Source organism: Amphiura filiformis, chromosome 15 (assembly GCF_039555335.1).
Source record: "Amphiura filiformis chromosome 15, Afil_fr2py, whole genome shotgun sequence".
In the NCBI taxonomy this organism is placed as follows: domain Eukaryota; kingdom Metazoa; phylum Echinodermata; class Ophiuroidea; order Amphilepidida; family Amphiuridae; genus Amphiura; species Amphiura filiformis.
In genome coordinates this window covers 34,735,788-34,762,906 of record NC_092642.1, presented here as the reverse complement: position 1 = coordinate 34,762,906, position 27,119 = coordinate 34,735,788, and the positions used below count along the sequence as shown (strand labels likewise).

The 27,119-nt window shown below is 37.3% G+C and overlaps 1 protein-coding gene across 1 annotated transcript in view; it reads left to right on the top strand.

Annotated features, from left to right (window-relative positions):
* Positions 1-27,119, top strand: part of LOC140171560 (PH and SEC7 domain-containing protein 1-like) — a 107,856-nt gene that overhangs the window by 64,417 nt on the left and 16,320 nt on the right. Inside the window, 4 exon segments of the mRNA XM_072194833.1 lie at positions 13,297-13,448; positions 15,962-16,106; positions 21,568-21,658; positions 21,661-21,710. Coding sequence (XP_072050934.1) covers positions 13,297-13,448; positions 15,962-16,106; positions 21,568-21,658; positions 21,661-21,710 — 438 coding nt within the window.

Genomic DNA, 27,119 nt, shown 5'->3' with positions numbered 1-27,119 from the left:
CGTGTATTGTATGGTACCAGTTCTCGCATATTCATGAGGGCCGATTGTTCGATCGTGCTGTGTCAAACAATCACGCCAGCGCTGCGTGCTTTCGCGATTACGCGATAGACCATGAAAATATGCGGTAATTGCGTAGCAGTCTCGCCTGTCGCATTTCATGGAACAATCGGCCCTCATTATCGGATGAGGCGGAGACTTTGACTGGTGGTACGCGCTCTGTCTTATCTTACTCCTCTGTGGGAAACCCGGAAGTGAACCAGAAGTCAGTGTTTCTAGTTCATAGTTCGTCATTTTAGCGTGAGTTTTAAGTTTACCTAATGATTTTAACGGGAATTATCGTTCTAAAATAAACGCCCCCCGTTTGGAAAATGTAACGCCCCTTGATGAAATACGGTATTCTAATTTTAATATGCATGAACGATGAAAATATTTGAAAACAAAATATAATACTGTAAAGGTTGTAGCAAATGATCTAGTGTTTATAAGTTATTGAAATTTGAAGTACAAGTATAAAAGTAACACATGGATCCAAAATATCAAGTATTTTTTTCTTTTTGAATCAATGTTCTTGCCCAGAGAGCTATGATATGCTCTTAGATACATGTATGAGTATGCACTGCCATTTACCACTTTTATCTAGGGTGCCCTCAATTTAAGGCCGACTGATTTTACGTAAGCTATACCTTGATCACAAGATTTATCGAAATTAATTTTTATGAATGAACTCGTAGTGCATAATGAGTGTGTAGTAGACGTAATATCTACCAATGTAGGTTTATATGTTATAGCACGTAGATCGTTGATTGGTACAGCTGACGTAATATCAGTACGCCTTAAATTGAGGGCGCTTTAGATAAAAGCGGTCGTAATAAATGGCTGTATATGGCAGCACTGCATGGTTTAGCGCAACACCATCTTCCCTAGCTGCAGAAGCGCATCATCGGTCTACGATGAGTATCCAGATTCCAGACTACCATATTCACCTGCTGAACCACTGAAAGACAGTTGGAGCAGCAACACTTTTTCTTTGTATATTCTACAAGGAAGCTTCAGATCTTAGGCTTTGATCCCTAGGCTTTGAATAGCCCATTAATAGACAGCGGCAGCTTGTATGAATTTTTTTATTCATGTTGCTTAAAAGCAATACACATTTAGCAAATAAGGGTAAAATTTGTGTGTATATACTAGGGTAACATTTGTGTGTATATATATACCGGGGGTATTTGTTTTGTAATATGCAGTGTCATCAGATTTGTGTGTTTGTTTGGTTATTTATGTGTTTTTTAATATCTTTGCAAAATTATAACAATTTAACCAGTACAGCATCAGGTACCCATTTTGATCTACAAAATATCTGAAAAGACCCAATACATGTTTGTTTGTTGAAACTGTTGTTCCATGTGGAGACACACTTGGGTCCTAATGGGACGACATGTGAATATCTTGTTAATAATGTGTAAGCATGGCTTCGTATTTACCAATCACATTTTCTTCTGTCTTGTAGTCTAGTATATCCCAATGGAGTGATTTGAAGCAAGAAGTAAGTCAATCAATCGCTTGATTACATTCATACTTAAAAAGTCGGGTGCACTACCTGCCGATCTAACATTGCCTCTGATTGGTCAATTACATGATATCTTCACTTTATCACCAATCAGAATGGAGCTTTGCAAATAATTCACCCCAATTTTTTTTTGTGTGGTGAAATTATTCTAACAATGTTGCTGATTGGTCCAATTGATAATGAAAACTTCTTTTGGCCAATCGGCAGGTAGTTCTCATGGGCTTAAAAGTCGGGTGCAGTGATTTTTTGTTGGTGTTCTTCCTCCCTTATCATCTCATGTTATTCTCCTACTCATATTAATTTGTGTTATTGCTTGGTTACCATATTGCTTTGCATTCAGTGCTACAACACAGTCAGATTCCTCTTGTTTGGGTGTCCTATAGCCAAGTAACTTATGGTGTACCTCTATATGTACCCCATGGTACGCCTGACTATGAATCTGTCCTATAATAGACCGAATAGGTATGTTTTGTTGTACGAGCACATTTAAAGTAAACTTGAAATGTGTGCCATGAATTTTTGGGAACAAATCATATTATTCATCTATGCCAGAAGGTATGTGTATCTTGCTTATGATAATCTTTCTGCACCCAGAGTAGATTCCAGTCATACACATGCAACATGTGTATGGCTAGACATACCTAGGCATATATACACCATACGAGGGGGTATCAAAAAGTTTTAGAAATCGCCCAGAAGTGAAAGAGCTATATCAATGAAATTTTGTCAGTGTAATCACTGGTCCTTATGCACATTATGGTCCAAAAATTGTCTCATAAGAATGTTTACTTTTTTTTACAGGTGGCACTAGATGCCAATAACCTGCTGCCCCGGTTACTGCGCATAAACTGCAAGATTGAGAAAATTGAGGCAAGCAGCATTATTAAGATCCTGCTTTTGAAGGGTTGCAGTGCCTAGAAAATTGATGATGAAATGAAAGTTATCTTCGGTGGTGATTGTGATATGTCACTGTCGCTTTTTTTTTTTTTTTTTTATTTCATCACAGATTTTCTGGGCACTGTAACCCTTAAAATGGAACTTAATCATGCTGCATGCCTCAATTGTCTCCATTTTGCTGGTTATGCAGTTACATAGGCAGGTACTGACATCTAGCTCCTGTAAAAAAAGTAAACATACTTATGAGACCATTTTTGCACCATAGTGTACATAAGGACCAGTGATTGCACTGACAAAATTTCATTGATATAGCTCTTTCACTTCTGGGCATTTCTAAAACTTTTGATATCCCCTCGTACTACATTGATGTGTAACGGGGTACCCAATGAGAAAGGCATCTGGCTGTGTTACCTTTGTTCCTGCTTATAACCCATGTAATTTGGTGGGAGTGTTACGAGTTACATGGCTATCCGCACAAGGCTTCTTGATCCACATCAATAAGTGATTCAAATCGATCTAGATCAGATACCAATGTGAAATTCATTACACATGTTTTCAGCAGTTGAACATAACATTTAATGCAATTCCACCTTTGGCCAATCACATTTATTATACATTTCCTGTCAATTCACATTTGTCACCTGTCTAATTTTGTCCAAATCTTTCTTTTTTTAACCGCATTTTCTGTCCTTAAAAATATAGAATATCTGTTTCGAAAAGAAATGAACACCTTATTTTATTATCTAATAATTTCAGAAGTATTCTGTCAAATTGGTATTCTGTTATAATAAATAATGAAATATGAATCATTCCCTCACAATGATAATAATTTTCCCAAAGAATGACCTTTTTAAAGGAAATTTTGTGCACAAAGCAATCACATTTACTCCCTATTTTAAGACAATCAAATGATCCAGTATGCCTCATTGATGAAAACCATGCCCTATCACTATGTATTATGAATAATGCAATGTACCTGTGTCCCATGCTGAATATTGTGCGACAGGAAAAATAATTAAGTTATCGTACTAATCAGATTGTTGATTTCCTATGTGAGCAAAATTCCAACCAAAATATCTCACAAAATTTCTTCAGATAATGCATGAAGTGGTCGGTACTTGTGTCCTATGCCGAAAACCATGTAACAGAAAATGATTTGTTATTTTTTAGGTCACCTGTGTGAGCACATAACTAACTAAGCTATTCCAAATGAAATCCATACACCCCCTGTATGGAGGGAAGGCATGACTTTCATTTTCCACACAGGGAGTGTGAATTCTAAATGGGGTTACTTGAATTGGTGACTTCATTTGAAATCTGCACCCCCTCCTGTTTGAGAGGTTAAGGTCATGTCTTCCATAGGGGTGTATGGATGACAACTGGAATAGCCTAAAGCACTAACATTGGGCTATTCCAGTTGACTTCCATACACCCCATATGGAAGACATGACTATTCTTCCAAACAAGTAATGTGAATTTCAAATGGGGTTACCTGAATGGGTGACTTCATTTGAAATCTACACCCCCTGTTTGGGATATTAAGGTCATGTTTTCCACAGGGGGTGTTTGGATTTCAACTCTAATAGCTTATTGTTAGTGATCTAGATCCATTTTAATCACTCCTGTCGTGCGGATAGCCCGCATTATTAATTCATATCTCTGCCAAAGCTGATTATATAATGCGCTAGTATATTCCCATGCTTGGGTACCTCCAGAGTGCGGTGTTATTTATGTCGTCCTTATTAATAATATTCGTACAGAACATTATATGTGACACGTTATGATCCCTATCGCTCGGTATTAGGAACTAGAGTCAATGTAGCTACAATCAAAACGGGGGAAATCACAAGATTTTTTGTATTACGTGAAGATGAATGATTTCATTCACTGGAGTGTTAAAGTTAAGCACTTAAGGGGGTACTACACCCCTGCACAATTCTGTGTCTATTTTTGCATTTTTCTCAAAATTATAGAGCATTGGTGACAAGTAACATATGTGTATTATAGGGGCAAGGACTACAACTACTGCACTGGAAATTTTATTTCAGCACAGACAACAGTTGTGGAGTTACAGTCAAAAATGAGGGAAAACCAATATTTGATCAATAAATCAATAACTACTTGCCTTGAGTTGCTGAATTTTCCGTGCAGTAGTTGTAGTCCTTGCCCCTATAATACACATACATGTATCTTACTTGTCACCAATGAACTGTAATTTTGGAGAAAAATGCAAAAATAGGCACAAAATTGGCCAGGAGTGTAGTACCCCCTTAAGTAATTAATTAGGTCAAACACAATTGGTGCATTTATGATCAGGAAGCGAGAATTTCTTAGGCGTTTTTGGTATACAATATTGTAATCATACAAGCTTACACAAGCTTGCGGAGTTTATATCAAGGGTGCAAAGAAAAAGAAAATCATGTTTCTTAAAAGTGCCAAAAACAATATGTGGTTTCGTATTTCTGCATGCAGGTGGTAAAAAACCTAGGTGAATAGCATGGTTTATATGATATAACCATGACATTTACAGTCAATAGGTTCCATCAGCTTATCTTTTTTGATTGTAGCTAACATTGACAGTATTTTTACTACAAAAATGCTTATTTTATATCACAAATTGCAAAGTTTTTGGTGGCGGTATCGTAAACTATTTATTGGTGAATTGTTGGTGTCAGATTGTTGTAAGTGGGTACATTATCATATTTTTCAATATGCTGTATTAATTTCTTACATATTTTTCATGAATTCATTGATGAAACCATCTGCATAAGCTTGTGCCATGAGGTGTCATATGCAGCATATAATTTCCATATATATTCCGACGCTAACATATTTGTGATGTTTGTATAGATGTTGTATTATTATTATTACGTTCCTTTCCAGCGCATATTTTATTTGCTTGTTTATTTGCAGTGTTTTGTGTTTGGTTCTATCAGTAGTCGTACATATAGTTTGCTGTGGTTATTGGAATTTCTGATTGATTCTGTAGCTTAGATAATGTTGTGATTTTGAAGAGGAATGCTAGTTTACAATAAACCATGAATTGCCTAAATGCAAGATGCCAAGCATTGTCAGTGGCAAGGACGTCTTTGCACTGCAAAAAAATGTGATAATGCCACCTCAACGTTTGGTATTATCACAAAGGGGTGGTTTATAGTAATATGGTATTCATCACTATGAATAAGTATTGTGATGTTTATATGAAGGTCCAATTAGGCAATGTTTTCCAGGCACTTTGGGCAATTCCAGTTGATATCCATACACCCCTATGGAAGACATGACCTTAATCTCCCACACAGCGGGTGTAGATTTCAAATGGGAGTCACTCATTCAGGTAACCCCATTTGAAATTCATACCCCCTGTGTGGAAGATTAAGGTTGTGTCTTGCATAGGGGTGTATGGATTGCAACAGGAATAGCCCAGGAATAGAATGTAACTTGCCAAACATGTCATTACAACACATGGAGGATGGGTTAGTGTGGCAGCCTTCTCACATGCTTCTCACCACTGTAAACCGCGTTACCATGGTGTGAGTTTGGTTGCCGATCGGTGATCATCCTCGCAGGGTTTTCTCCAGGTGCTCTGGTTATCCTCCTACTTCTAAAATCGGACCTCTTCTCATATAGAGGCCCTGCATCATTTAATCAATTGGCTCCAAACAAGGGATTTGAACCGGTGTCCTTCACCGTAGTTATGGCGGAGTGCAGTCCATTCAATCAAATGTTGTCATCAACCTATTTGATCATAGTGCAGGGTTATGTGTGTGAGACGAACTGTCACGGTAGATTGCAATCATGCTTTTGTTGAATGCATTTGAGTACTTCGCCATATTTACAGGATGATACGTCACATGCAAGGCCTCTAATCTGGTCCCATGCGGTTGGCATCCCTTTAATTTAGCAGCTTCAGAGCAATATTGGGCTTTGCCTGACTTTGGCCGAATGTTATAAATATATTATGGTGGCTCAGCGGCACAAAGACGTATGTCCATAAACTGCTTTATATGTATGATTGGATGTGATATGTGTGAGTAACTCATGAATGAAAGGGCTTGCAAGCACAGAATGAGTGAAGGGGGAAAGTATGTATAAGAGTGAGGTACAGAGAATAAGAGAGAGAACAGGTGGCTCAGCGGCACAATGATGTATGTCCATAAACTGCTTTATATGTATGATTGGATGTGATATGTGTGAGTAACTCATGAATGAAAGGGCTTGCAAGCACAGAATGAGTGAAGAGGGGAAAGTAGGAGAGAGGTACAGAGAGTAAGAGAGAGAGAGAACATAGGATATACACTACTGGTGTGCAGAGAGAGAGAGAGGGGGTGGGGAGGAGAAAGACTGGAGAGAGGGAGCATATTTCCGTTTGACAGGTAGGCATAGCTGTATTAGATTGACTGTAACTTGCAGACACACATTTTCCAAACACTTAGCTCATTTACTATGCTAAATGTGACTTGTGATATAGAATGAAGCCTGTTAGACACAGATGGGTTTACATGTATGTACTTGCTAGACGACAGAGCCACTCCTCAGTTCCTTCTCAACACACAGTCTCCATAGACTCAGGGCGTCAATCTCACATCATATTGCAAGCACTACATGTAGTTGACACAAAGACAAGTGTTTGATCAGTGGAGTAATAACACTCCTGTGTAACAATGGGTGATGCCACACAGGTGAGAGAGATCTGCATCAGTGCGGTGTGGGCTTATGTGATCCACATCTGGGAAATAAGCACATAATGAGCGAGTTTCTTGTAAGTGTGTTACAATGCGTGTGTGAGTAGGGCACTGGTACTCAGTCGTCTGCACGCACAAGAGGAGTCCACATTGATCCACATCTCAGAAGAGCGCATTGAAGCGGATCTTGCCTCCCGTATGCAGTTGCCCATTATAACATGAGTTCTTGAAGTAAACTTTAAGGCATGCACCATTATTACCTTTAAAAGTCTGAGCTTTCGTTCAAAGAAATTGAGGTTTTACAAGATTCGTTAGATTTGGTTCACCAATTTACAGGTAGGCTGTTTATTTGGTCAATTACATTTTGTCTCTAATCATGCTTCTAGGCCTCAAAATGTTAATTAGAGACTCTTGTGTTGTTTGTTTACTTACTGGATTCGTCCCTGTCAACACAATAAATTTGAATAATATGCAAGTTTTTTTTAAAAATCATTCAAAATTGTTATTTAGGGGTACCTTTGCTGGAATTGCTTTGAATGATTTATGTCTTTTAAACAAAATTGAAGAAAACTAATATTTTCTGCCTATTTTTTAGTATGTACAATATTACTCTACACAATAGGGACTGCGTGGATGTAAGAGACTTATTTTCAAGGTCAATAAAATGTAAGCAAGAAAAGAATGATTTATATAAATTAAAATACCTGAATTAATTAATTAAATCACATATATACACCATAGACAAACCTGTAATCATGATTAGATTTTATTGTCCTTTTCTTATATTATAATCCTACACTAATGCAGTCTACACTATTTGCCCTCAGAGTGTCTGTGACTCTGAATACTAAATATATGTAAGAAATCCTATTTTTGTCTCCTATTTTAGAGAATGTGCACACAACTTCATTTTGCTATACAGTAAGCAAAAATTAAGGTACCAGTTGTGTTCACCTCTGTATATCCTAAATAAAGACAAGTATGTCAAAATTAAAACAAGCATCCAATACCTGTACCCTTTAGCTCTGATTTAAGACCTTATTTGTTGAAATTGGTTGAGAATTAAAGAAACAGTGATCTAAAACCTAATGAAGAAATGAAATCAAAAGTTGCACATTTGTGTTCTAATCAATGAAAGCACAACGCTAGTTTTAACATGCTAATCAATGGAAGCGTGGCGCTTGTTCTCTTGTTTGCGAACGCTTGGTCATGGCTTTGTGTACACATCAATAGAGCTTGCAATGGAGCAAACTGCAACTTTTAGATTGGCATCTTCCTTGGGTATTTGGAGCGTTGTGTTTTTATTTCTAGACCAATTTCAACAAATGAGGTCTTAAATTCGAGCTAACAGATGCCGCTATTGGCTGCTGGTTCAAATTCTGACATATCTGTCTTTGTTTGGATATACAGCAGTGAACATAACTGGTACCTTAATTTTTGGCTTACTGTATATACATCCCCAGTTAGTTCAGATAAAGAAATTATACAAAGCAACACACTAAATGGGCCATTCCATTTAAAATCCACACTACCCCTGTGGAAGATTTCGAAATATCTTCCACAGGGGGAGCATGAATTTAAAATGGAACAAACACATTAGCTCTATTTGAATCTCTTACACCCTCTGAGAAAGATTAAACCTGCATCTTCTACAGAGGGAAGGTGATTTTCAAATGGAGCTGAATAATGTGCTCATTCCATTTGAAATTCATACTCCCTGTGTGGAAGATATTTCCAAAATCTTACACAGGGGTAGTGTGGATTTTAAATGGAATAATCAAATATGTTAGTCTGCAATTTTTTTCCTGCAACACAATGAGTTATACAATTGGGAGTGGAGATTTTGTTCTTTATAAGGAGATATTCTTCAACTGAATATGACAATAAAATGTTGAGTGAAATCGTTATAGATTTTCAAATGCCACTGACTGCGCTGTCCTTGAATTACACTGAAACAATATTTTATTTTATATTTAGTTTTTGTTCCTGCATATAAGGTGAAGGTAACGCATAGCTGTCAGTTTGGGAAGTTTATCTTTCATTCAAATATGAAGAGTTATGATGAAAAAATGGGACTTATCCAAAAGCTGCCTGTTGTATATTTTTTGTCAATATTGTTATTTATGTCATGATATAAACTGAGCTCAAAAAGAAACTTATAATTTTTCACAAGGTCATATCTTGAAATCCTGTCCATCAAATTGAACCAAAATTACACACAGATTTACTTCAATACTCTACTCTGTACTCTTAACACATGTCAGTAACCAAGCAGTTATCCAACTGACACAACAGCAAAATGCACTGACATGGGACAGCTTCCTGGCCCACATTCACCTGTTTCCTGAAAAAGTGTATGAAAAGCAGAAAGCAGCACCGTTTATCATCTGTGCAAGGATCTTGTGTGCATTCTCACAGATTTTTTGTCCTGGGTGCCAAATGTTGGGCTGTGAAAGTGAAGGAAGTCCAGGAAGCTGTCCCATGACAGTGCATTTTGCTGTTGTGTCAGTTGGACAACTGCTTGGTTACTGACATGTGTTTTGAGTAGAGTATTAAAGTAATCCTGTGTGTAATTTTGGTTCATTTTGATTGACAGTATTTTAAGATATGATCTTGTGATTCACAAGTTGTAAAAAATTAAAAGTTTCTTTTTGAGCTCAGTTTATTTCATTGATTAAACGGATAGAAAGGGGTACTATAGTATTCAGCAAGGTCCTTCAGCGATGTCCAACTGCTCTAGATTTATTGTGTAAAAAAAGCTAAGTCACACGTTAATATGCATCTTGATTGGTAAATGAGGTGCGGATGTGATGAAGACATTTTCAATTAGCCAATCAGAATTCCACTTCCATGTTTACGCTCTAAACATCACCAAATCAGCAGAGCGCTTTTCAACTTTTTTCGGGGGGGGGGGTGAGGTTAGACTTTAACAAAAAATGTGCTACAAAGTACAAAAATGTCTAAAAATGTTAAATATCAGGTTGACCAGCAATCCCAGAGCAGAAGGGGAGAACAAAATTTCTCAATGGGAAGGGGGCTTCCCCCACTTTCCCCTTGGCCATGCCACAAGATAATACATTATAAGGAGCTTGTGACCATTCAACAGAAATATGTACACTACATGAAACATATAATATAACAATATCAGTACCAATATTGATAAAAAACCACAGGGCAGCACATGACATATATATCACATTTTCATCTAAACTCTGCATAATATGTAAATTGCTTACAGCTAAAATTGTCTAAATGAAGGGACTCTCTTCCCCTGCACCATGTATTTTTATTGCAATCTAATATTATATACCTTCACTTAAAGGCCGCTATAAATATCTGGAAAACACATTAAGTTGGGAGCTGTACAAAGTTTGGTGGTATAGAGGTGAACATTGACTTGATTATATTTTAAGCCTACTTAATTGGGTTGTCCTTGAAAGTTTGCCTGGTCAACTGGATCCCCCTTTAAATATCATCTAATTCATTTCATTCAAGTAGTGTTTTACTTATTGATTTTCATTATCATTGTTGTTTAATATAAAATCAAATTTGCCTTATTCATTACAAAACTTACGATTAATAACGTTTTTTGTATTCATGCTTTTTGCACATCACTTCATAACTGCAAATATAAAAGCCGTTGAAATGACAGATTTAAACGCGATGTGTTTGAAACTGGAAGTCAAAGCAAATTGTGAAACTGTTCAGAGCTGTAACAAACAATCATTAAAAAATTAATACTGGCTGTGGGGCTCCTTAGTGGAAAGGTAGATACAGGAGTGTGCAGCAGATTTGGGGTCCGTTTGGGGGGGTGCTGAGTGGAAAGGTGTGTGTGAAGAAGTGCAGCAGATTTGTGGTTCATTTTCAGGATTTGTTGTACAACTTTGGGTTGCAATTTTCAAAATATAATTTAGAAATGGGAAATATTTTCAAAATTTTCTCAAACAAATTTGAAAAAGTGTAGATTTTTCATTGTCTTTTAGCACAAATTTTGAAAATGTCACCAAATTGGGGAAATTTACAGTAATCTTGAACAGAAACTAATTGAAATTTATTATATTTTTTTGTCTCTTTTAGGCAAATTTGGGATATTTTTGGTATATTTGTTTGGAATCCCAGTCCCCCCCAGATTCATACTGCAAAAATATCATGGTGCACACTGCACAGTAGTACTTAACATTAATGTCTGTTTAAATGCAGTGCATCATGTACACTCAAAACTTTAATGCTATATTCTCATGGGTGGCTCACATTCAGACAATATAATGAGATTTTATTTTGAAGAAATGTCAGAATTTCAATTTTTCATTAGGTTTGAGACTGCTGGGTATTTTGGTAAGTATAGAGTGGTAGGACAAATGTAGGTGACTTCAGTTGGCTGCTAGTGGTGCAGTAATTTTAAATTTTGTAGGTGAAAAAAAATCCAGTTAGAACGAGGTGGATTTGTATTAATTTGGGTATAAATAATATTATAAACACCAAGTGTTGTAGATGCTTTGCATTGAAATTGAAGAGGAGAGGGGAGTAAGAGAGGAAGGGGAGAGGGAGTGGAAGGGGGGACAGACAGATGGAGGGAGATATTTATATAGAAAGAATAGAACTATAGGCCACAATCTCAGAAAAATATGTGTTTGAACATTTAATCCATTCCCATGGTTTTTTTTTACCATAGTGTGCATATTATATGTTGTCTCAATATTCATCTTCCGTATACTACCCTTTCCCCTTCCCCCCCACCACTAAACAATGTTTGGACTCAGCTATGATGAAGATGAGCATGTGCATGACAACATTTTATGGGGGATGATCCATGGGGAAGAAGGGGGACCATTTCCACTTCCAAGTGTTCAAACAATTTTTTTCTGAGATTGCAGTTTGCTCGGACTATGACAACCTCTATTGGCATCAGACCACACTAAACCATGCATGTGCTAAGAGAGAGTGAGAGGGAGTGGGGAGATACAGGTTTTGTGTTGGTGCATGTGCGTGAGTGCAATTCAAGTATGGTGTAAGTGTGTGAGCCAAATAAAGCATACACGATTATATATAAACCAATTATGGTTCAGTGCTTGGGTGTACCATGGAAGAAAGATATGTATTGATTCTGTATACAAAAGTAATCTGTTTCAATCTAGTGTTGCACACAGGGCTCGAAATAAGGGGAGCCCAAGGGCCCTCAGCCCCCGAAAATCAGTGAGGGCCCACAAAAGACACATCCGGCGGGCCCAAAATTTGTATGCACATTTTGAAAGTTTATTTTAGGCCGTGCACTGGTGGCTTTCAATCCTGCTCACTACACTATGTACTCTTTCAGAGGTCCCCGGTTCAAGTTGTGGCTGATCATTGGATTCATTGTTTATTTGTTTGTTTCACTGGTGGTCATTGCATTTTTCTTGTGGGCAAGTTCATTATGGGCTATACCAGTTGAAATCCATACACCCCCTTGAAGACATCACCTTAAATCTCTCCAACCAGGGGGTGTAGATTTTAAATGGAGTCACCCATTCAGGTAATCCCATTTGGAATTCACACTCCCTGTGTGGAAGATTAAGATCATGTCTTCCATAGGTGGTGTATGGGTTTCAACTGGAATGGCCCATTGGTGTGACACAATCTGATCCACTCTGGACAATGTGACTTGTCAGTTTTAAATTGAAATTTATATAAAAATGAGAGAAGAAAGCATTGGAAAATGTAAGAAAATTGGTGATTTGAAATGTCATTACTTCATAGCCAGTCATGTTGCAGGTGTGATTTTCAGCATTGCAAAACTTGCACTACAAGATTCCTATTGTGGCCGCTTACACGGGTACACCTGTGCCAAGGTACCTGACTGGTGCACACAGATTACCTACACATTACCAATGCTGCTACTGCACAGGACCCACCAGCAGTGGTACTGCATTGGTACTACACTGGCACTCCCCTGGTACTGCACAGTACCAGTTAAGTACCTGTACCTTAGCGACGATGTACCTGTGCAGGCGGCACCAATAGGAATCTTGTAGTGTATTAGTTAGTGTCAGTTTTTTTTCTAAAATCAGTCAGAGTTGGACATTGACCAGTGAGTGTATCAGACCATATCACCTATAAATAATGAAAGATGTTGAAGTTAAATGTTAATCTGTAATTTTCTTCTCTGTTTTTTTCCAGTCTGAAATTTCCCATCAGATGCACTTCAACACACCCAAAGAGGCCCTTAGTCTTCACCACAGTTTTGCACAAAGAGTACCAGATTACAGCAAGAGGCCGCATGTGTTTAGTTTAAGACTAGCAAATTGGAAGGAGTACCTAATACAGTGCCTGTGAGTAATAAGAAATTAAATGTACTAAGGGGACAAACCATATGATCAATGAAGTCTTTAGCTTTGCTCCAAAGCCAACCTATTTACCATCCAATTGAAAGAAAAAATGAAAAACCATGCCATATGCCCTCTGACACTGATATGCCCTCTGACCAGCTGGCGCCTCAGTGAGTGGACTTTCGCGGTTGGTGGGTGGGGTAGACAAATATCTGTTGGTAGACAGTGATCTTTACTGCATAGTGGTCCTGCTTACTTGTTGGTGACTTATGTAGCTTGCCTATAGTGAAGCCTGTACATGTACATGTACTGCTGGGAGTGGTATTATTTTTTTACAGATCGAATGGTCTAACCAGGCAGGGTTTGGCCTATATACATTTTCTTTACTAGTCACTTGCTTGGGTTTATTTTACTTGGGGATCACTGGATCTTCTAAGGTACTGCGAGGGTTCTGATCAAGAGCTATGAAGTCTTATGAATGAATGAAACTAACTTTGTAAGGGAGTGGGTTTCAAATCAGAGGGGATATCTTACTCTTCCCAGAATCCTTTGCAACATGATTCATTACATCAAATGACACTACTGTTACTTTGTACAGGGCACGGTGGCGCAGCGGTACGGGCTCTACCTCGCAATCAGAGGGTTGCGAGTTCGAGCCCCAGCGGTGCCAACGTGTTGTGCACTTGTGCAAGGCACTTTATCTCAGGGGGTGAAATGGGAAGCTGTTAGGGATATTGTCCATTGAGCGCCGCCCAAAGGTATGAGCATGCCTTGGGCATTGTATGGCAGCTGACATATTCTAACGACGGCGGAATAAATGTAAAGCGCTTTGATACATGTGAAAGGCGCTATATAAATGTCAACATTTTTTTTTTTCACCTTAATTTTCATGTTGAGAATTAATTTGGTTCGATTGTCAAGATATGAATGTGCTCTGTTTATTGAAATACTTTTTGTCACTATTGACCCATGTTGCACTAGATAGTAAATCAGTACATAAAATTGAAATTGAAGAAATGCATTGTGGGAAGTGTAAGATATCTTATTTATTGGAATAGTCCTGCGGGATTTGAACTTTGGCATTTTTATTCAAAACCAAAACATTCTAAAGGAAATCATAAGCTGAAACAAACTTTCTCAAGTTATTAGGTGTTCAGCATACTTTTTCCTTTCCCATGTGTCTCACCTGTGTGTTTATTTTGGGCTATTCAGTTGAAATCCATACTCCCAGTATGGAAGGCATAACCTTGATCTTCTGCACAGGGAGTGTGAATTTCAAATGGGGTTACCTGAATGGGTGACTTTAATTGAAATCTGCACCCCCTGTGTGGGAGATTAAGGTTATTTCTTCCATAGTGGGTGTATGGACTTGAACTTGAATAGCCTCTTATAGACTTTATAATATAGAATTACCCTATTTCCAATGGCACACAAATAAAACAGCTAAAGTTGGTTTTAATTGGAATTTAGGTTTGTACCACCATGTACCAGGTCTTAGCATACCCCATCCTTGTAACGATGCAAATAGTGAGGCAGGAATGCTACTTGCATCCAAATAGCGGAAAACGTGAGATTGGGGAGGTTTTTGGTTTATTTATATTAAGTGCGGGAGAATTTATTGCCACAAATTAGCTCGGTGATCTCTATTCAGCAGAAAAGAAGAGAAAAACAAATTATAAGGCAGGCAGTGCTATATATGCCTGCCCTACAAATAACCATGAACTAGGTTATCAAGGATAACTTTAGTTTAAGTGGTATTTTGCCTATGAGACTTTTATGAAACTGAAAGAAACAGATGCCAAGTCAGAAACTTTGTAATTTCAACATGGAGGCAGTGTTCCCACCAGTGGTATAGCCAGCTATTTGAGACTGGAGGGGGCACAAGATTGTAAATTTACTGACAGCTGAAAGATTTCATCACTTTTTTGGAAGGGTGTCCTCTCAAAATTTTAAACAGACCATCAGTCAGAGATTTCGTTTACTAACATGTAGCAAATTGACTAAAACTGACTCTCTGTACCAGGGGGTGGCCAGACCCTCGCACCTCCTAGTAGACAGGATTTGGAATCATGACCAACAGCCACCACCTCAAGAGTTTTGTATTAGGGTTAGGTGGGAATACAAAGTCATTTTTCTGTCTGGCTCCAAGAATGAATTTACTGTGAAATATGCATTTGATGTGCACTTAAAGTACATTGGTATTTCCCTTGAAGCCCAAATTTAGATTTAATTTGGGTCCAAAACAGGCTTGAAAGAAGATACGGCTATCTTTTAGAATACCCTACCATTTTTTACATTCACAGTGTATGTGTATGGGTTGTTCATAAAAGACACCATTGAAAATCTACAGTGGTAGGGTATTCAAAAAGAAATCCGAAGATACACATGGCATATTTTCCCCCTCCAGTAGCTTTGCAGATGACCTATATGAGATGCCTACCAGTACACAAGCAGTTTAGTATCATAGCTTCACTTACACTCTAAATGATATTCTAACCTTTTTCTGTTTCCATCAGAGACACACAAGATTTACAGAATTGGATGCAGGCATTCAACCTTGCATCGGCTGTTCATTCATCGCCACCATTACCAGCAGCAGTTGGCTCACAGAAGGGCTTCAAGAGGCCGCTTCTACCGTCGTCTTCATCAAAACTTAATCTGGTAAGATGTCATCATGTGTTGGGTGTATCCTTGGTATAAGATATTCATGAGTTAGACTAGTGTAAAGTCTCCATTGAGAGATTGAGTAGCTTGCGGAATAAAGCTGTATAATCCTGTAAAGAGGTAGCCCTGCCAGAGCAGTTCTTCTGGGGTGAACCAGATGTTCAGGGAGTGAAATGTCCTTGATCATGTTAAGAAAATGTGCTAAACAAATGACCCTAGTGTGGCATGAACATAGGCATTAGCTAAATCACTTGTCAATTGTCACTGATTAATTTGATAACCAGGCAGGTTTGGTTCACTCCAGAAGAACTGCTCTGGCAAAAGATTGGCTAATTCTGTGCATTGGAGGTAGGCCTACCATGAAAAAATCATTGAATTGAGTAGTACTATAAAATCAGAAGCTCATAAAGATTTCACAAAAGACAATGAATGATACACACAAACCTACTAACACACACCCTATAATGGAACACAGAGATAAAAACATTAAATCGCGTCTGATTTCAGGGCAAAGGTGCGCCGTGATTGGTTGCCGACCTGAGCAGTACAGTATTTTCTGTCTAGTTGTCAGAATTTCAGACGCAAACTAGTCTTTTTATCTCTGTCTTTCATTATATTTGTATCTACTTGTATTCACCTTACATGGACATTTGAATTTTACAACAGCAACCGAGGACATGAAAATTGTGACATATTGAAACCCAAATCAGACAATTTATTGCCACACTGTGGACCTGATATTGTACCTTGAAGGGGAACTTATAGGCTAAATTCTTTCTATAAGTGTGTTGCACTGCCTGGAATAGGTCTTGCAAGCATGGACGTCCACAGTGTTTTTGTGTCCACATTTTATGAGCTTTTAATTTAAAAATTCATACAAAAAGCCAAGGTTGCAGGTGAAAATAGATGTACATACACATACACAAAACCTCCACATATACCCCCACTCATCTGCATATACAACACACAATCACATCTTACTTTTGCTCCATTGGGCTATTCTCTTTGAAATCCTTACACCCCTTATGGAAGACATGATCTTCCTACATATGGGGTGTAGATTTCAAATGGAGTCACCATTCAGTTAACCCCATTTGAAATCCACACCTGTGATGAAAATTAAGGTCACATCTTCCATATGGGGGGTGTATTTCAACTGGAACAGCCCAGTATTATCAACCTCCCGTGAGTGATAATCATGCATAATATTCATCTCAATACATATATCAGTCATCAGCAGATTGCCCATGGATGCCCAGTCTAATTGACACTTGCTGTAGTACTGACCGCAAACAGTTCAAGCATCCTGACTACGATTACACAGCTATCTTGTGCAGCTAGCATGGGGTGACAGCTCATTTAATAAACTATTAATGTGTCTATAGTTTGTATACCTGCACTACTGTAAAAGGGAGAATTTTCACGTAATAAATTTTGTGCTCTTTGCCCATTTTTAACGGTTCCCTTGTTTTTGAATTTGTGATTCTAAATTTTCTTACATTTACCTATACACAAAAGGAATATATTCACACGGTGTTATTTTCGCAGTAATAGCTAGAAAAGGGAAAAATGTATCGTGAAAATTTCCACTTTTAAGTAATGGTGAGGTCTGGTGAAGTCAGCTTTTTAAGCGCAGTCTATCCAAAATCCTAGACTATCCTAAACATATCAAAATGTTGCTCAAACGTGTGTTTTCACTTATGTTCAGGTGATTGTTGTATACTTTGAAATAGTAAAATATGGTTATTGGACTACTTACGAAAGAAAACAAAAACAAAATTGACAAATTTAAGCACAAAATGTGTGTTGCAGGAAAATGCAATGACCTAGCTATGAACTTAGTTTACCTGTGAACGCACAACATCCCTTGAACGTTAAAGATTGCCACAATAATTAGTTTCAGAATTTTTCTTCAGTTCATCATCATGTCATGAAACAAAGCATCCTTACCAATTGCCTATACTCCTTGCAACCAGAATCATCTATATTCTCAGTTTCATTATCAGCTCAAACAAAGCTATAAGGTGACGTTGCACAGCTTCAGGCCACTGTTCAGTACATTCAGGAGTGTGTATTTTCTTATGTTATAATATACTAATATAATAATAATACCTTGGGCTTTGCGGTTTTCACAGTTCATGTTTGATTAGTAATAGTAAAGTCATATTTATCTACCAAAGTCACTTGAGTGAGCAGAATGCAAAACAGGTTTCAAGATGAGGACTAATTTGAAATGCGCTATTCCAGTTGAAATCCATATACCCCTTACGGAAGTCATGACTGTAACCTGCACACAGGGAGTGTGAATTTTAAATGGAGCCACCCAATCAGTGTTGTCTGCTCCAAAATGGGTTATTCCATTCAAAATCCATACTCCTTCTGTGGAAGACATGACCTTAATCTTCCACACATGGAGTGTGAATTTAAAACGGAGTTAACCTGAATGGGCAACTCCATTTGAAGTTTACACTCCCTGTGTGGAAGATCATAGTCATGTTTTCCATAGGGGGTGTATTATTTCAATTTTAGCCCATTATAAGAAAACTCAAGTTTATTTCAGTTGTAATTCACCTAACTCTCATCACTATTATAGAATTCTGCAGACTCATCATGAGGTATGCAGTTAGCAGGAAAACACAAGTGTGCAAAGTTTCTTGTCTGTTTTGTTGCAATTTCTAAATTTCTTGATTTCAGAGGCAAAGTTGGGTTATTTTGAGCACACTCGCCCCCACATACCCAAGTACTCATTTATCGGTATCCAAAAAATGAAATATTAGCTAATTTTTGCAATGTTTGAAACTTTATCAAATACAGAATTTACAGGCATGAGAATTTTCAGTTTTAGAACTGAATTCATGTGTTTTTTTGTTTTTGTCAAAACTTTAAAATTGCCACAAATTAATTTAATTTCAGCCTGTTTTTGGTACTTTTTACCCAATTTCACACGCATTTTCAGTTTTTTCAGTTTATTTTAGGAAAGTGCAGTCTCATGCCTGAATTAAAATTGTAAACTATATTTAATAAGGTTTAACTGACAATTAAAAAATAATAACACAAAGCAAACAAATAAAAATATATGCTACCACCCTGAAACACCAAGCAAATTTTATGTAATTCATGATAGCGTAAAAGCATCAGTCCCAGTCTAACATATGAGCCAATATAGTATAAGCTGGGAGCTTTCTTCTAGGGTCTGTGCTGGCACTACAAGTCTATTTTTGGATGTGGGTATTAATATGGTTTGTGTCAAATACGAGAGTGAAGAGATTGCCAGTTTTGTTTTCTTTTTTCACCAGGGACATTTCAGTGAAATTCAGTACATTAGCCATTTAGCAACATTCAGGTCATCCTCTTTTTTTCTCCTATTAAAGGCTTAATGTACGATTTCCTTCAAATTTTAAATTTGGCATATTATACTCAAAATGCTGAAATAATACTAGTAATAATTATCGGGAATGGTTTCTGTCCATTTTGAGCTGAAATAACGAGGTAAACACTGCTTGTTATTTTGGCCCTTTAACACGCAGTTCTATAGGAGGACATAAAGTCATAATGTTTTGAATTATGACTTTATGTCGAACTTTGCTCTGTTTTACCTACAAACACAACAAATTTGGCTGATTCCATTTAGGTGCAAGTTGTGACATGTGTAAACATTACAAATTTGCCAAAAAATCAGGTTTGAAAAAAATTAACCAAATTCATATTATAAGATCGTACATTACGACTTTAATTTGTAGGAGGCAAATGCATCCCAACAGAAGAGCCCAAAATTGGATAGTTATTTTCATGATTGCATTGTAGAATAACCTGCTCAACATGGTTAGGATTAGGATGACAGTAGAATATTTATATTTTCATTTAGGATTAGTTCTGAGAATTAGACTTCTACATGATTATGGACACTAGAGAGATAGTAGCCCTGGCACTTTAATAACACAAATCACCATACAGGTATGTTCCCCATGTAGATCCTTATTTTTAGACCGCTCCAATTGACCTCTGAATTTGACCAAAACAGAGCACTGAAAGATCCTTGATTTTGACCCCTAAATTGCTCATTCCTCCCATTTCTAGGGTGTTTTATACAAAATTTTCAAACAGAAAGCTAAGTAATATCCTTGACTTTGACCGAGCGCAAATTCCGAAAGCCCCTTTTTACCAGTACGCCATTAGCTCCCAAAGACCCACCATTTCAAAATTCGGAGGGAACATAATATACCCACAAAAAAAAAAGATAATTTGTGTGGGGGTGCCCAACCACATCCTCCACCCTGTCAAAACAAAATTTCACTTTGGGGGAATGTCAAATTTCACCCAATTTTCAAATGTTTGCCTTGCCTAAAAATATGGAGCCATAATTACAACCGAGACCAATTATAAGTGAAGTATTTTTATAGTAACTTTAGAAGTGCATAAAATGTTGAACTGACTGACTTTGTCACAGCTGTTTGATTCCATCATTGGGAACTTGTTGTGGTTTAACGGTTGATATTCATGATACAGAGATAACAAACACATATGGTTTTAATATCCTCACAGTGATTCACACAATTTGAAATACCTCTTTGCTTGCAAATAGGACTTAAATTTATTAACAATATAATTTAATATGAAAATGTTTGAATTATATTCTTGATATTCCCCAAAGTGTTTATTTTGCTTTTGTATTCTCAGTGACTCCAAATAGAGATGGTTTCAAATGAGTAACGTGATATTGGTATAGAGAGTTCCCGTGTTTTGGGTTACCCGCCATCTTGGAGGGAAACCTAAACTCCGTTTACAATTTTCAGAATACCAACACTCGCGCAATAATTAGCAAATGTTATTTTGTAGAATGTAGCACCAATAGGGTCATTGACCAAATCAAAGGAATGAGGAATACGGCGGTGCGAATCACGTTATAAACACTATTGTAGTCCGTTCCGCTTGAAAACACGGGAACTCTCTATGTATACATTGCTCCTTTTTCAGCTGATACATTTCCCATAATATTCAAGATGTCTGTTTAACATACATATCTTTTGTTTAAAAAAAAAGTGTAGTGATTTATCGTGCACTATGCACAGGCACAATGCCTAAACGTTGATTCACAAGCCTCAGCACACTTTACAGGTTGTCGCCGACCACTACAGCCCCACATCATTCCATAAACCATTAAACAACAACACAGGGACTTGCAGCTAAGAAGCGCACACCCTAGACATCCCACAAATGACCTTCACAGCCAGGATCAGCTTCCCAAGTTTCGTACGGGTTACAACGAGACAATTAGCAATAAGTTCCTTGTCCAGGGGAATTTCAAGCTAACTCAATTTTTACACGAGAGCCGTGAGAATCACCGTCAGGTCTCAAACCCGCAACCTCTTGCACCATAGAGCAGAACAGCTTATCGATTAAGCTAACTTGACTGCTTGACTGCCTTGTGTTTATGTTGTCATTATTATTGAACTTTCAGACTGACCAGCTGACCAGTCACGAGACCAAAGTGGACAGCATAGAACATGAATTGGAAGACCATAGAAACTACCCACCAGAGAAAGGTGCCAGGCGTCAACGGTTAAAGATCACAGACTGAAAGAAGATTTCTTAGAATATGAGGTATGTAGATGTAATATTATATTGTTATTGGTTCACCTCAAGTTCGGTAGCGACGTAGGTGCATTTTTCGCTGGTTGCAGTTCCGAAATGTGTGTGTAAATTAATTGTGCAGAGTATACACGCACATGTACAAGGGCAGTTTCTTGGCACCCTTGCATCGCTTTTGTATTGACGTCACGACCGAACTTGAGATGAACCAAAGAATAGTCCAAGAAAAAGGTGCTGAAGCAGCAACGGTTAAATATCACTTACAGAAAGAAGATATCCTGGGGAGGGCGAGTTAGCGCAGCGGTAGTTCCTCGCTTTGCACCACTGAGGTCCCGGTTCAAGCCCCAGCGCGCCCAAGGACTCATGTGCACTTGGTTTATCCCGATTCCATGCTCGCTCTCGCAGGTTTTCTCCGGGATCTCCGGTTTCCTCCTGCTTTCAAAAAGTTGTTTGGCTAACAAAAACTTCCTTCACCCAATGGAATTTGGGGAGCTGCACAAATAAATGGTGGATGTTACAATCTAAGTGCGGATAGGTTTGCGCTATTCAGGCTGCACAATGCCTAGTTGATGCGATCTGATTGTGATGATTCACCATGGCAGCGAAATTACAGCACTTTGAACACTCCATGATCTGTGGTAAGGCGCTATATAAATACTGAAATTTATTTATTTATTTATTTATCCTAGAATCTGAGGTATATGCATGTCAACTGCTTGGGCGAGCTGTGCAAATTTCAAAGTAGGGGCCTGGGATCAATTTATAGGCTTCCAATGACCTTAATATCAAGCAAAATATGGCATTTCGGATGTTGTAACACTTCAAAAAAAGTAATTAAGTAATGACTTGCGGAAAATCATCATTCTTGGATGAAAGAATTTGTGCACCATAAATTGCCACAATAACGGTGCTATTAAAAGCAAACTCTAAACGGTCAATATATTTATAACCAACAGCAACCGCAAAGGAAATATTTAAAAACAAGTAAAACTTTCATCATGTACAGATATTTACACACTTTTCTTAGTTTAGCCCATAGGCAGCAAAATTGTCCACTGAATGATAACCAGGAGTTGAAATTGTAAATTATTTCAAGTCTGAAAATATAAGTAGATTGGAAATGCCCCATAATTCTATTAGCGCTAAATAAGATTAAAGATAGAGGATTTATTTCCCGGTATTATTATCATACATCCCGTGCATATTTCAGAAAGAGGTCATGATCACATTTAGAGGATAATGATAAAGCTGTGCATATGTAGGGCTTTTTAAACGACAGGCTTATCAAAACAATATGGTTTCTTTAGTCAAGATACATGGCCCAGGGGGGGTACTCAGTACAAATGACCATACGGAGACGTGCCACAAACATGGGTAGCATTTTCAGCCTTCTGGTATATCAATGACCCCTTTTTCAAAGCCTCTTTTGGTATATGAATGGGTCATTTTTTCTAAATGTCAATTTTTTCGGAAAACAGCCCAATTTTTCCTTAATCTAGCCAAAATTTTCAAAAAAAACTAAGATAATTTTGGGTAAATTCGGCTGAAAATTTTAACTTTTGGTATATCAATGGGTCCAAATTTCTAGAAAAATTGGTATATTTATGGGTCTACTTCCAAAATCTCAGCGGCACGTCCCTACCAAATCCAAACTTGAGTACCCCCCCCCCCCCGGGATACATGGCTTCAGGTAAAACAAAAGATTAGAGTTTTGAGAAAAGCTTTTTGTTTCAATTAGTCATCATCAATTTTTAAAAATTTGTGAAAAATGAAGCTGATTGAAAGAGAGGTTCGCTTTTAGTTACTCGTGCATGTTTTCTCTTTTTAATTCTTTTTTAAATTGCTTAAAAGTGTAGGATAAGTCAGTCAAATTGTCATTTAGTATTTTTGAAATGAAAAATTTGGCAAAAAACAAAGAAAACAACAGTATTGACGAAATTGAAGCCCCATTTAAATACATGTAGCTAATTTATATACTGTCAGTATATGAATTACAGATTCATGTAAATGCCTTATTTTGTCTTAAATATGCAGCTTTCGCCTGAACCACTAGCAGGCTATGTTAGCACATTTATGACAATGACAAAGGTACCAAAATCTGAATCGGATGAACAAATCACTGAATGAGCCTTTAAACTTCTCAACAAAACATTAGAAAACAAAGGATTTCTCAACTGTTTTACTGATTTTTTACTATCTCAAGAAGTGAAAACATTACTGCCCATTTGTGCTGAATGGTCAAAATATAATGGCTATATCAAATTTGCAAATATCATCATTCAAATTTGACCTATAAACAATCCAGACCCCTTCCATGTATTCAGGAAAACACACCTTGCCCGTTTCTTTATGTGACCCTGTCCCTTATAATGCCGACGTAAACTAGCAGCCACCTCTTCCTCTGTTTGCCACGCTTATTACCTGAATATTGTTCCTGTTGATTTGCTTATCAGCATGTTAATATGCCATGCATGGTGTACAGCTGTTGTTAGATGACTGAGTCAAGCGGTGCGGTGAGCCTTAATAGTGCAGTATACATGATTGAATGGGTATTGGACTATTCCATTTAGAATCCACACTACCCCTGTGGAAGATTTTGGACATATCTTCCACAGGGTGAGTATGAATTTCAAATGGAATGAACACATTAGCAGCTTCATTTGAATTTCATACACCCTCTGAGAAAGATTCACCCAGAATCTTTCACAGCGGAGGGCAAGTTTCAAATGCAGCTGCATAACGTGTTCATTCCATTTAAATTCATACTCCCCCTGTGGAAGATAATTTCTGAAATCTTCCACAGGGGTAGTGTGGATTTTAAATGGAATAGCCCATTGCATTAATTAGTTCTGTCATGAGTTGCTACAGTCTCGGGCCGAAAAGAACAGCACTTGTTCATATTTTGAGAGCGTGTACAATGTAAACATGGAAGTGGGGTTCTGATTAGCTCATTCAATCTTGTGACAATCATAACAACAAATCAATAATCTGATTGGCCGTCAAAGTGTTGGTCAGTGGAGAGCGGCATTCTTGAAGGGAACACAAAGCTCTGCGTATATGTCGCTCATTAACGGCGTGCTCGCAACAGTCGACAGATGTCCACTATAAACAAGAGAAGAAATACTTTACATGTTCACGTAACCTCCTTCAACTCATTTGCATAGTTTTGGATACCAGGATCGTATTCTGATTCTTTGAACCTTCCAATTAGCATACTTTTGGATATCTCCATATTTGGTATTACCTAATTAATTATTAATACCGCTACGTTGTTTACATAGTGACGTCATTAGAAATGGTCGTTCCGTCAAAGATCCGACAAACAAACATTTCCACTTTTCTTTCCATTCCTGTTATATTGTGAAATACCATATACCTGACGTGTTAGTCCAATATGATAGGAAAATATTTCTGGCGATGACCCCATGTTCACATTGGCTAAATAAACTGTATTTTCGCTGGAAAGGGGCCGGGACTTGTCGGCCATTTTGTTTGCAAAAGGCATGTTCTTCCTCCTGCATTACCCGGAAGTGACAGCACCAGAACAAATGCGTCATTTCTGGATTTCAGCCAGACGGTTACGTTCAGGGCCATGCATCAGTATATGCATAAGCGTATCTAGCAGGGATGTGAGAGTTCCTCTTTTCAGCTGATTTCCTCTGTTTTTGTTGCCAAGTTTTAGACGTTTTTCTTTTCTTTTCAGCCCATATTTGGTGTTTTTACCCTGATTTTACGCTGTTTTTAGTGATTTTTCTCGCTTTTGGTCTGTGGCCTCTCACACCCCTGATCTAGGTCTTACTAAAGTAAAACATCTTTTCATCAGTCAGAGCAAAAGACTGGCATACTTCTCTGGACGCTAGTGTAGTAAAGTCTTTGTTCATGCCTACCTCTAAAATAGCATGTGTGATTGGTACGTTTGTAAATTATGAACCTGAAAAATATAAAAGGAAGGTTTTTATTTCAAACTCTAATGGTGACCCATGAGGTCAAATTGCTAGAAAAAATATATGTATATGTTTGACTTGCATTGACAACATATCCAAAATCCAATCATCCAATCCGAGAAATTGAGAAGATCTTTGGTGATAGACTTCTGCATATTGGAGTGAATGTGTTAACTTTGATCCATAAATTAACCTCAATTTAGATCCTTAGATATGCTAATATTATGATAAATACATACTTGGATGATTTAATATTCACTGATATAGCACTTGATAACAATCAAGATTATTGGCACGACATGATGCGATTTTAACTTGAAAGCAAGGGGATGAATTCTAGCATTTGATCCATAAATTAACCTCAATTTTGATCCTTAGATATGCTAATATTATGATAAATACATACTTGGGTGATTTAATATTCACTGATATAACACTTGATAACAATCAAGATTATTGACACGACATGATGCGATTTTAACTTGAAAGCAAGGGGATGAATTCTAGCATTTGATCCATAAATTAACCTCAATTTAGATCCTTAGATATGCTAATATTATGATAAATACATACTTGGATGATTTAATATTCACTGATATAGCACTTGATAACAATCAAGATTATTGACACGACATGATGCAATTTTAACTTGAAAGCAAGGGGATGAATTCTAGCATTTGATCCATAAATTAACCTCAATTTTGATCCTTAGATATGCTAATATTATGATAAATACATACTTGGGTGATTTAATATTCACTGATATAACACTTGATAACAATCAAGATTATTGACACGACATGATGCGATTTTAACTTGAAAGCAAGGGGATGAATTCTAGCATTTGATCCATAAATTAACCTCAATTTAGATCCTTAGATATGCTAATATTATGATAAATACATACTTGGGTGATTTAATATTCACTGATATAACACTTGATAACAATCAAGATTATTGACACGACATGATGCGATTTTAACTTGAAAGCAAGGGGATGAATTCTAGCATTTGATCCATAAATTAACCTCAATTTTGATCCTTAGATATGCTAATATTATGATAAATACATACTTGGGTGATTTAATATTCATTGATATAGCACTTGATAACAATCAAGATTATTGACACGACATGATGCGATTTTAACTTGAAAGCAAGGGGATGAATTCTAGCATTTGATCCATAAATTAACCTCAATTTTGATCCTTAGATATGCTAATATTATGATAAATACATACTTGGGTGATTTAATATTCACTGATATAACACTTGATAACAATCAAGATTATTGCCATGACAAGATTCGATTAACTTGAAAGCAAGGGGATTTCCCCATGCTAGAACTGTTTAAGCCAAATTTTCACATCTTTTTTTCAAAATGAATTCCTAGTATTTGATCCATAAATTAACCTCAATTTTGATCTTTAGATATGCTAATATTATGATAGATACATACTTGATGATAAAATATTCA